The 12711-nt window shown below is 38.8% G+C and overlaps 1 protein-coding gene across 1 annotated transcript; it reads right to left on the reverse strand.

Moving 5' to 3' along the window:
- Window positions 1-1430: 1430 nt before the first annotated feature.
- Window positions 1431-11783, reverse strand: TLR3 (toll like receptor 3). The gene is made up of 5 exons (XM_050895539.1): window positions 11730-11783; window positions 8344-8792; window positions 6943-7134; window positions 3492-5317; window positions 1431-2825 (listed from the first exon to the last, which is right to left on the reverse strand). Exons 2-5 carry the CDS (start codon window positions 8782-8784, stop codon window positions 2597-2599), a joined length of 2688 nt encoding a protein of 895 aa, XP_050751496.1. The 5' UTR covers window positions 8785-8792; window positions 11730-11783; the 3' UTR covers window positions 1431-2596.
- Window positions 11784-12711: the final 928 nt, after the last annotated feature.

The following is a 12711-nucleotide window of genomic DNA, read 5'->3' on the forward strand; positions in this document are numbered from 1 at the left end:
TTTTTTTTTTAAACATTAGTCTAATTCTCATTGTAAGCCTTTATAATGTCTTTTTCTGTTGTAAATTATTTTAAAATGAATGTAGGTACTAAAATAACTGTTTAGAATGCATCATCATATTTTTATCATTTAAAATGATTTTCACTCATCAGCAAGTATTTTTAGTTTGTATTCTTAGCTATATTACAAAACTAAGTGTCTATAACACATTTTTTCACTGTTCTGAGACCGACTTTAGGGGCTTTTCTAGTAACAAGAAAAATCTTTATAGAATTTAGACACGCTGTCATTTGTCAGGGTTTAGGGGCCAGAAAAGGCCCATTTGATCATCTAGTCTGACCTCTTGTTTCACATTTGACCTCAGCATTTCTCCATGCATTCTCTGCATTCTTTATGTCATTTTTAATATCCATGTGAACTGCTAACATTTTCTAAACAATTTATATTGATGTGGAATGAGAAATTCTGCTACTATGTGTCATTACAGATTTAGGAGACATAGGAACCCTTTCACATGTTAGTCTTTAAATAAGAGAAAGAACGACTGACATGGTGCATACCTAGCACCCCATCCTTACCAACTTGCCTCCTCAACTTTCATGGCCTAAGCATGAAGAAAGAATTTGTCACTTCGCCTGAAAAGGTCAGAAAGGGGAGATGAAAGCATCACAATGGGGACAGTCCTATTACTGTAATTAGGGAATCATCATCTATCACTTCAACTGTAAACAAAGCCTTTTTTGTTTTCACTCAGGACTTCCTGAGCAAGTGAAGACAGTCTACACTTCCTTCACTCTTCCGGTGCATGCAAAATCTATTTCATTAATTATTTTTCTCATTTACATTTTTTTTTATCATCATGGGACATACAAACCTCTTGAAAACAAATGCTTTTCATCTATGCATGTAACAAATCATGAGAAAAGCTGCTTAAAATGTTAAGTATTGAACTATCTGAAAGCTGTTTTCTAAAGCAGTAAAACAGCCTTCTTGGAGTAATGGTGGCATTGAAATGGATGAGGGAAACGCTAGGGGGAAAAAAGCAATTTAAAAATACCCCTGAGCTACTGAAGGATCACACACCTACTAAAAATTGACAAAGTTTTATAAGGTCCTTGGAGCAGCAATTAAATATTAACAAAAACATACAAATGACTGTCTAGTGTCTAATTTACAATAAATTGTGCTCAAACACTCCATAAAATTGCAACCAGTCTCAAACATTATAAACATCCTTTCAGAGCACACTTTGCTGGTTCTCAGCTCTCTCCAGATCAAGCTACTAGCCCATATGTTTGAAACTTAATGCTCTGGCAATTGCCAACTAGCCCATGTTTCTGTAAAGTATGTTAAGGAAGAAACAAACTAGATTAATATATAAGAAATTAAACTACAGAATTCTATCTGATTTCTTTACAATTTTATTTTTAGTTATCAAAGGCAAAACTATATACAGTCATAAAGAAAAAGGAAACAAAAAAATTGAAATTAATCTACTTTTGAAGTTTTTCTCCCACTCTACCTGTAACTGTAGTCACAGTAATATTTCTGATACGGTTTAAAACTATTTCTTTTGGGGGTTATTTTTTATTGTTGTTTCACCAGTAACAAAGTTTTCAGTAATGAAATTACAGTAGCACCACCTCCCCCACAAAGCTGTCTTCTAGTTATGCTACAGAAATATCTATGCCTTTACTCATTTTATACAGGTGCACCAGCTGTGCCTTGGCCGTTTCACACTGATTTCAGGTTCTATTTAAAGGCCCACATATAGTTTTATGCGCATTCAAACAATTAAGGTGACATCTCTCAGTATAAATGTCCTTCGGCCAGCTCTCTGAATTTCAGTAGGGAAGAGTAAAGATTTTTTTTTAATCATACCACATTGATTAAATCAGTTGACTCATTAGTCTGAAAAGCTGTTTTTGATAGTCACCAGTACTAGCCCCACCCAGAAGGCATAAGCAATCCTCCACTGCATGTTCTGAACAGGCTGCTCACAGGGCCAAATTTCTTTCTGTGGCTTTCTCTTAAAACAAAGGTTTTAAAACTCACTTTGAAACTCTGCTGTGTTTCTTGGTTTCAACTACAGAAATAATTTTCCATGTTACTTACCGTGCTTCACATGGAAAGCTTTCCAATTTTCATTTCACTGAATCTCCCCTTGTGTTATGAAAGCAAGCAGTAGTGTCCACTCTACCTTCTACCCAGAATTTGCTATTTTATCATTATTGCATTCTCTTTTGCATATCCCTTTGAAGTAGAGAGTCTATGTCTTTTCTGCACTGTATCAGATGGACATTTTTCCTAGAACATCAGTCATTCTCACTGCTTTTCAGAATTTCTACCACATTTTTGATACACAGACTGAAATGACTATCAATGATGATCCATTTTAACATGTCACTTCAGTGCAGGTGAATTAAAATATCAGCAAACACATGAATATAGACAAGTAAATTTAAATTATACTGACTTTTACGTATCTTTCCAGCACGACAAACTTTTTCAGGTCTTCCTGAAGACCTGTTAGTTTTCCAATGATAGAAAATACGCAATAAAATGACCCCATAATTAAAATCTGTATTTTCAAAATTCAGTGCGCTTTACTATTAGATTTAAGCGCCATCACTAATTGCTGATGAAATGCACTGACTCGTTCTTTCTGGGCTGGCCAGTTCAAGATGCAGCGAGATCTGAACATTCCTCTTCTCAGGTGAAGTGCATGATACAACTTGTAATCTTGAATATCATGAAGAAAGATCAATATGATGGAGTCCCGGCTTTGTTCAATAGCTTGCTGAAGAGCATGATACACCTTAAAACTGAAGCAAAAATAAGACAAAAATACATATTTTCTTTCATGTGGAGGGAAAAAAATGACAAACAGTTCTTTTAATAGCTCACATAATAGCACATTGCAAACTCAAGGACTGGACTCAAACAGGGGTCTTAATGTCTATTCTATGATATAAAATTGTCATTACTTATCTTAAATTAGTTACCTTCTAACTAAAGAAAAAAATCATCCTCTAAAAATGTAACCTAAGGCTACTGTCTTCATATAGCCTTGTTTAGCAAAGTTCCTTTCTTTTCAAGATCACTACGTAAGAAAAGTGAAAGACTCATTTAAAGGCAAATAAAAATCATCTTTGGATGCTAGTGATCTCACCCATTATTGCTCTTTTTCAAACATGTAATTTTAAGGAAAGCAAACTGCACAGGTGACAGCTTGACTTTTTGAAAAAAAAAAAGTAATGACTTGGAGATTTAAATTTCCACTAGTGTACATGTGGAGCAATTAAATTTATTAACTTAGATATTATTCTGAAGTTATGCTATAGTAAGTAAATATATTGAAGTAGAATTTGCATGGTATTTTTTATTAAATGGTATTTTTGATTAAATTACACAGCAAAAAAGATTACCTTGTTAAAAAAATCTGTTAAGAAATTTTCCCCCTTACATATAAAATATTATATCCTACTCACTTTTTGCACCAGGGATCCTGTAAGAGGTGTTCAGTCACAACAAAAATAATCTTCCTGCTCATTTTTATACTGTTAATTGTGGCTTCAAATTCAGATATGCCTGCTTCAAAGTCCCGTTCTTCTAAACAAAACCTGATTTGAAAGTGGTTATTTTCTTCCAGAGGGGTTAAATTCTTATACACCCAATTCTTGTCCTGTCTCGCACGAATAATGTAGGCATCATAATCAAACTCTTCCTGTTGTCTGTCAAGTTCTTTAAAACCGAGTATTCGATTTACTAAAATATTCCAGTAGAAAGCTACTCTCCACCCTTCAAAATGGACGAGAAGAACAATAAAAATGAGTAGCATCACAACAGTGGTAGTGATCACAAACAGAAGTTTAAATGGAGCACTGTCTTTGCAGGCTGAGCTATCAAAATGCAACACCAGACTACCGTGATATTTAGGTGGCGTGTTGCAAACGTACTGGGACCGCAATCCAGGTATATATGCTTGGGTCACATTAAGCCAATCAGCAAACCAAGCAATGCTTTCACAGGTGCAATCAAATGGATTGGAATCCATCTCTAGTATTCTCAAGCTCTTGAAAGCTGGGCCAAACACTTTTTCTTCAACTGAGGTTATCAGATTTTTCTGAAGATTCAATGAATTCAGAGAGGCTTGGTCATCAAACAGAGTTGCTGGAAGCAAATTCAAATTATTCGATCCTAAGTCCAAGTTTTTTAATTGAAACAGACCCTTGAAAACCTGAACTGGAATCTCATCAAGCCCATTTGATTTTAAATTAAGAATATGCAAGTTGGGAAGATCTTTTAAAAAAAGAACAGGGCCACCTGGATTTGCATGTTTCCAAAGTCGGGCTAAATTGTTGTGCTGCAAGTCCAGAATGTCAAGTTTGTGAAGTCCATCAAACAAGTCTTCTTTTATGTTTGCTATGTTGTTATTGCTGATGTCCAGGACAGTCAGATTTTGTAGAGGATGAAAAGGCGAAGGAGAAAGCGCCAGATTACTGCAACCTACCTTCCTCAGCATCAGTTTTCTAAGGCTTGGGACAAAAATGAATGATTCACTTCGCAAAGTCAAGTTTTTATTATAGGAAAGATAAATATCTTGTATATTATTGAGACCTTTAAACTCATGACCTGTGAGCTCTTGACTAATTTCATTGAGACCAAGATCAAGAATTTTCAGGTGTCCCAAGGAGGAAAATGCCCCACTTTCTATTGTAGAGATTCTTGTTTTTGTGAGGTTGAGAACCTCCAAACTGGAATTAGCAAGTGATGAAAATGTTTTATTAGTTATTCTTTGTAAGTTTATGTTGCAGTTACAGAGACTCAGGTATTTCAGGTTGTTCAGACCTGTGAACATATTGGCAGTAATTCCTGGAAAATTGTTGTTATCCATTATAAGGTACTCCAGGTGGTATAACCAATGAAAGGAAAAATCTTCAATTTTCCCAGTAAGTGAATTTACCAGATTCAGATGTTTGAGGCTGGATAATCCATAAAATAAATGTGAAGATACATGAATGTTATTATGCTTCAGGTTTAAGTATTGTAAACTTGAAAGCCACTGAAATGAGTCATCTTCTATCACAGACAGAGAATTTTGGGAAAGGTTTAAAACTGTAAGATTTGTTCCTTGCAGTCCCTGGAAAGTTGACTTGCCAATGGATGAAAGCTTCACATGGCTCAGTGAGAGGTTCTGAATCGCTGTGTTTGATAATTCTGTACAAAGTTTCTTTGTATGATTTTCACCAAGTTCAACATCATTCAGTATGAGGCCAAACAGATTTCCAATTGCATGTAAACATCCTATGTGAAACTGAAAGGAAAAGAGAAGAGTTTTGACCTAAACAAGGGGATTACGTAAGAAAGTTGACCCATAAAGCCAAAATTTGGAAAGGTTTTCAAACGAGATTTTGAAGCAGACTATAACTCCTACACTCAGATTTTTCCACAGCCAAGTTCAGACAAACACTTCTTGGAGTTTATACTTCTTGTGATAATAGTTCTAAAATTTGTAACATGATTATCACAATTCTGAGTAGTACTCTTTTAGAAGAAGACAGAAAGTTGCTTAGTGAGATGCAAGTTAATTACAATTTTGTATCCAGCTGCTAAAACTCTTTCACTAGAAGTATCTTAGAAATTGAGATAATCTCTTTCTTCAGCTTTCTGTTATTGGTATGTGCTAGGGATACCAATATACTAGTGCAAAACCAGATATACTGTAAAAAAGTTATTTAGGCCTTCAGACAGCCAAGAAGAAACCCGGTTTCTCTGTGTGAGCAGAAGCTACACTCATGAAATGTGATACTACACACTTGTTTCAACAATATAATTCACAAACCTCCATCATAGTGCTGGCCCCTCAGCTTGATTCAGATACCAGCTGAATGATTAAATACTCCATTTGTCAGAATGATTCAAATGCATAAGGCTGCTTTTCAGATAGCAGTACTGTAAAATCAGAGCAGCTTAAACTAGCATAAAGTAGCACTGCCCAAGAAAGGAGCAGTCCCATCTACTTATCCACACGCTGTACCCTTGTGCCAATACGGCCATACATGCAGTCACATGGAGAAACAGATAGGGAACCAGCCTGACTACAAGCTAACCAAGCCAAAACATCTGTAGAATTTCCTCGGTGATCCAGTGCATAGCCTCATTAAAGCTTGCACCAGAAAGAGGGATGGATGAACCGGCCAAGGGAAAGAGGACGGTGGGATTGCCTCTCAGCAGTGGTACAAGCTTATGCCACTTTAAAATATTCTTGTAATTTCAATGTACATGTTCTTTACAGATCAATCAACTGGGAAAAAACCCAAGGAAATTCAATGCAAATTCTGTATTCATATGCTGACGGTCAACCAGTTTAGAACTGCAACACTTACCATCACTCTTCAAAGAATCATATTGTAACACTGAGAACAGTGAGGTAGGTGGCAGAAAAAACACCCACTTGGTTTTTTAAGAGAGTATACATTTCTGCAATGATTATTGCTCTGGGCTTCCCCACAGGCACAAATGAATGTTCTCTTTGATTAACTAGGAAGTGAGACCTAGATTGTATAACTAGCCTTGCATAATATCGCACTTTTTCCCCATTTAGAAAGTATGTCAGCTGTTCACCTTCAGCACGTACAAAAAAAATCCTGCATAGAAAATACCTGGTAAGGGTTCACAGAGCTACTCGATCTAGCTCTTGCTTGAGACCTCTGATCTACATGGAACCAGCTCTTGTTGATCTCAGTTCTCTCAGGAGAAAAATAATTACGTGTATCACTACTGGAGGTCAGGAGTAATGCTATATACAACAGAATGGTTTTATCTCGGACCTCAGTGGATCAAAAATGTAATGTAAATGCCATAAAATCATAAAGGATAAATCAGGATAGTTCCATTTTATACTTACACCTGTTGAATTTCTGTTGAAATGCTTCCTACCTCTTTCAGTGGATTTGATGACAAATCAAGACTATTCAATGACGTGTTGCTAAGAAAACTGAAGTCTTCCTTTTTTAACTCAGTGATTTGATTGCTATCCAACATGAGCTCACGAAGGTTCTTCAACTGTTGCTGCGATCCTAAATTTGCTGACTTCAAAAAATTGTGAGATAGGTCCAAAATATTCAAGTTCTGGGGAGAACATGCAAACAGAAAAGTATAAAATTCTTTTTATTTTATAGAATACAAACCCATTTTGAAATATTGCATTAGAGTCTAATTGATTAGAAATTAGTTGCAATACTACAATTAAAATAAATTTGTAATAGAGAAATGGCAGCTTTCAAGCTCCTGCAGGAAGAAGCCTTCTGTATCTTCCACACCTGTAACTTTCATTGTGTTCATGGTCTTAATCTGCTAAAATATCTACTGCAAACCAAAGAATTACTTTATCTAAAATTCCTTAATTCACTGAAAGCTTTCCTGCTCCAGATAAAGTGATAAAAGCAAAAGCCTACAGGTGGCTGCAGTTACAACTACTGCAGTATTAAACCTTGCGTTCCACTCTCTTCACTGTGGTCCACCCCCATAAATCGAAGTGAGGAAGGTGAAGAGGAGTGCAGTAGCAGCTTACAACGATCAGTGCTGTATGCCTTGTAATACTCCAGCTCATGCCCAGGTGCTCAGACTCCTCCTGCACCTGCAGAGGAGGAGATGCTACCCTAAAGGTGACTCCACAGAATGCGCATTGAGGTGCCCCAAGCCTGGCCTCCATCAGTAACAGGGCAGCAGCAAAGCAAGGAAGGCCGGAACTTCAGTTCTGTTCCCAGCACCGAAGCTGGCTTGTACTCATTTGTACTTAGTTGAGAGTCAGCAGTCCTACGATGCAAGCAAGTACATTTTATGTAACTGAACTGGAATACTGAGTTTAGCAGAAAAGTTAGACTTGTTCAAAACAACATGCGCATTCATTACAACATTGTACAACAATTAGTACCCACACATTGTCTCTTTTCTTTTGTCCTTAGGCCCTTCCTTTTGCATGATTCCCTGCCTGGTGCAAAGACAATGGAATAGTCTTTTCTTGCCTCCTGTGCTGGTCCCCCAACCTCACAGATGCTACAGAGAAGAGTATTTAACTACATGTAAACTACCAGGAAAAAACAAAGGTAGAGTAAAAAGGTTTTTACTCTCTCTCAATTCCCAAAGTCCTGGGGGACACTACATTCAGCCTAAGCACTGGCCTTCATGGTCTGAGTAATTACACCTTGACCTTGAGAATTTAGGCTAGCTACCATTTTTAGACCCCAGGCAACTCAGATTCTGTACACACACTGGAAAACACAGTAAATTCCCCATTTATACTTTATTTACATGAAAAGGTACATTTATAAAGCTTACCTCCAGGGGTTTGAAAGGATCATTTTTTGTATCTATTCTGTTGTAACCTAGATTGAGCTCAGTCAGGTTGGTGCAGGAAGCAAAGACTCTGTCAGGGAACTTATACAATTCATTATGTTCCAACTTCAGAATCTGCAACAGGGGCACATATTGGCACAGTTCTGGCTGCAGTTTAGAGATGCTGTTGTAGCCTGCGTTCAAGTAAATGAGCTGGCTGTACTTGGTCAGATTTGCAGGACCTAGCTGTCTTAGCTGATTATGAGAAATGTCCAAACCCGTTATATTGTTTGGGAGGTCAGAAGGAATTTGAGTCAGCTTTAGGTGACTGCAATCAGCCACTTCATTTCGGATCTGACATTGCTTTCCAACTGATGCACACAGCAAGCAGGCAGACACCAGTCTGACAGATAAGCTGCTCCACCAAAGAGTAGGACTTCCCATTGTTTTATCTGCAAAGGCAAAATGAACACAGTACAAATTACAAACATTTTGACACAACTTATATCTTAAACTGAAGGCTAAGCAAGCCAGGCTCAAAAAACATGCAGTTTTATACTGAGCAAACACTCAGTATTTTTCACCCATAAAGTAGCATTCATTTCTGCAGAAAAGATACGTCTAATAATCTCTCTAAATTAAGATTTTTCTTTAAAAACAATAGTATTGTCTTATGTAAAAATAATTATGTTCAAAAAGCTACCAACACTTTATCTATTATCAATGCAAATTTCCAACCATTTTCCCTTTTCTGATTAATTTTGCATTGCTTTAACATGCATAAAATACAATAAATATGACAAATTATACACAGGCCCCTCAATGTTAATCACTATGCTCTGAGCTTAACTACACTTAAAATATTTATAGTTACATGCAGTAAGAATGCCTAATATACCACTTCTTTATTTTACAGTTCTTGCCAGTTTTTGTTTTACGAGCCAGCCACACACAAAATTCTAACCGTCTTTCCATCTCATAGCGAAAGAAGGCATACCAGGCTATAGAAAGGTGTATGAGAAAGTAAAAGCAGCCAAAATAAATCAGTACCAATCTAATCAGAGAAAGAAATGGAGAAGAGCCAAGGTGTAGAGAAAATGCTGTCCATAGATTCAATACATTTATCCAAATACTTCCAGGAAACTTACACATTTAAGAATTTATATACCCCACTCCATATCTTTTGAGCATTTCCATTAGGATATCGACCTGTCCACTGGTGCTCTCATCTTCAATGGCTCTGCCTGTTTAGATATTACATTCCTGATGAATCTCAGACTTTTTCATATTTTATTCAGTTTCAATTTAGTATCCATAAGATTTAAATTCACCTGGTGATTTTGTAATATGGCTTTACTGGATAAGGAAGAAAATTAATTCCACACAAATTCTGACTGGAATAGAGCTGTAAGAGCTCAGAAGGGTTTGACTAGCCTGCTGAGTCATAGAGCTTGTCTAATTAAATAGCATTTCTGCTAATCAAGAGAAGAGTCCAGTGTATCTTCCATATCATTCTCTACGGAATTAATCTTTAGTAGAAGGAGAACAAATACTTTGGGAGTGCTTGCTAGAATATTTTTCCATGCTTTAGTAGAGAACAGTAAGCTTAGGTTCCTCCACTTCAGTTTTTTCTTTTTTAAAAATTATAAAGCTTATACTTTCACCCCTGAAGCTTTAAGTGTCTCCACAATCTCCATATACACATAGCTGTATGGCCTTCTGCCAACAAATTTGGAACCTACCTGCCAACCTCAGTTTACCAGTGAGTTAAGTCTCAGCATGATGGGCTCCCAGGTAGAGAAGACTATCGGTGTCCCGCTACAGAACAGGCTATAGAAGGGAATTTAACCTTACTAGACTTAACAGGAATCTAGAAGAGCTTGTCAAAAGACTAACTCCCAGGAATATAGCTTTCTTAGTTCTGCAGCTCACATTTTCCTTTGCTTGGAACCTGTGTTTGATTAACATGATCTAGCTTTGAGCACATTAGATTATTGCTCAATAGCAAACAATGAAACAAGAAATGAAACACGAAATTAAACCAGCACATTTGTATAGAAAAAGAAAAAGCCTTCAGAACTGATTTTTTTAAAGAGAAGAGTTTTCACTACCATAACAAAACACTCTGAGGACTGACACTGCAACCTGCAGGCAAACAGGAGTTTAGCAGGTCAGACCCCAGCAGCGTTTGGCTCCATAGGTGACGTGCCTTTTCAGAGAGCACTCATTAGGACTGCTCCAGTGACAAAAAGCCACATTATAGTAGCCACAGGGGAACCCTGTGAGTGCCTCTGTGGGAGCAACCTGGCCATCTAGGGAGAGACATCAGTAAAATCCAATGGGAGTGGGGATACAAGCAAGGGAAAGAGGGACCTACAGCATTGCAAAGGCATACACAAAGGACTGCAAAAGACAATTTAAAATAAACCTGAACGAAAAACCAATTCCCTGCTGGGCACTGCATGTGGGCCTGACCCATCTCCTGCAGCTCACACAGCCTGGGTCTCCACTAACCTGCCACTGGCAAACAGGGAAGGGAAGGGGACAGCAAATAACTGAACCTGATGGTCCTGCAGACAGCCTGACCGGCTACAGCTGCCACTGAACACAGCACCCGTGTTCCTGTAGCTGAGGAAAATAAAGGACCACTTGTTCTGCCTAATTCCTCTGCACCCCAGCTGCTGAAAGAGCTAAGGAAAACAAAGGCGGAGCTTGTCTGTAGCAAAAGCTTTACCTCCGGCCTGCATCCTTCTGAGGGTTTGTTTTGGGGAGATCAGATAGCTGCTAGGCTCCTCAGCAGTTGTTGCCAGCCCATCTTTAAGTTTGGAAGGCACAGGAAACGTACTGCACAAACAAAAATTGAGTTCTTGGGCTGACTTCCAGTGAGGCCTGAAGGGCTGCCTTTTTCTGTTTTTTTCATTGCAGAAAGTCTGGAGTCAGCTTTAGGTGTTTTATGCTTTGGTTGGGGATTCAGTGAAGAAAGCACACACCCATTATCAGACTGAAGGGACAGTGTTACAGAACAATACTTAAGGGACAAAAGAAAGAATGACAGTCTTAACGTTATGAGCTAGAACTTTAAAAAACTGGTGAATTTAGCAGCGGAGCCTCCAGCATCTGCCAGGGAGGGACATTCCCACTTCACCTATATTGCCTTCTCTTTTTTTTAAAACACAAAAAATACCTCCTGCCAGCTGGGGACACCACATCCGGGCACAAGCACGAAAACACACTCATTAAGCAAACAGCAGTGGCACCGACTTTGCTAACTTGCAAGTTAAGAGAAATCCAAGATGAAGGAAATCGCCCAAACTCCTGAGCAGTACTTTGGCTTTGTACCTCTGATATTCGCGTTCATTACTAAGAAGTGAAGAATGGCATCCACTTACCGCTGCGGGCTTTATCTCCTTCAGTCTGGAGGCATTCGGGCACCGCACAAGTTTCTCAGCACACGAAAAGCAAGCGGAAACACGCCGCCCAGAGACGGGAGAAGTGAAACCGAAAGCGGGGACGGGCGCGCCGCGCCCGGGAAGCCGGGACGAGCGGCGGAGCCGGCTGCTGCGGCGGGGAGGCGGCGGGTGCCCCCGCCAGCCGGCGGGGCGAGCGGGACGCGCATCCCCCGAGCCGCGGCAGACGCTGCTCGCCCTTCCGCACCGCATTTCCCCGACCTGAAATGTTTCAGAGGTGCCGAGGGTGGAGATCGCTCCTAAGCTCAGAGTTGGGCTGGCACTCGTGATTTGCTGGCAGAAACCGATTTAAGCACACAGATGTGTCACAGATGAGCAGCATCACACAATCCTACTTATAACTCAATTACAATTTATTCCTAGCTAATTCCAATGACTCTGAAAATCCTCGAGCACATATCCCAAAAGCGGATATTCTGACTGACAGATTACTGACATGGGGATATTACTCTCTTAGTGTAGAAACAAAGCACCAATAGGTTCCTACAGAGCCACACAAATTATCCCTTTTTAAAAGGGAATTTGCTTATGTGAGAGAGTAGTATATTACATTTTTAAGAGCAATAATAAAATATTTTCTATTGTATTAAAAATAAGAAATTGTTTTTAAAAGTCCAAGTAAAAGTTTTAGGTACAGCTTTTAGATGTGCGTCCTTTTCATATTGTTTGTGAATTCACATGTCCCTGCTTTCCCAGGGACCTGACCATCAGTTTGCTGGAGGGGACTTCCTCAGTACGAGCTTCCAGACGTGACCAAAGGTGCTACTGCTTCGACTACATTGGCATTGGTGAATTCTCTGCAGGGCTCATCCAGTCATACTTAGGACACACTGACACCACTGAGTTCACCTTACATTTTTAGGTAGTCGTGCTGTCCCTCTTGAGTGGAGAGTGGGTAGCTGCA

This window comes from Gymnogyps californianus, chromosome 4 (assembly GCF_018139145.2).
Source record: "Gymnogyps californianus isolate 813 chromosome 4, ASM1813914v2, whole genome shotgun sequence".
NCBI lineage: Eukaryota > Metazoa > Chordata > Aves > Accipitriformes > Cathartidae > Gymnogyps > Gymnogyps californianus.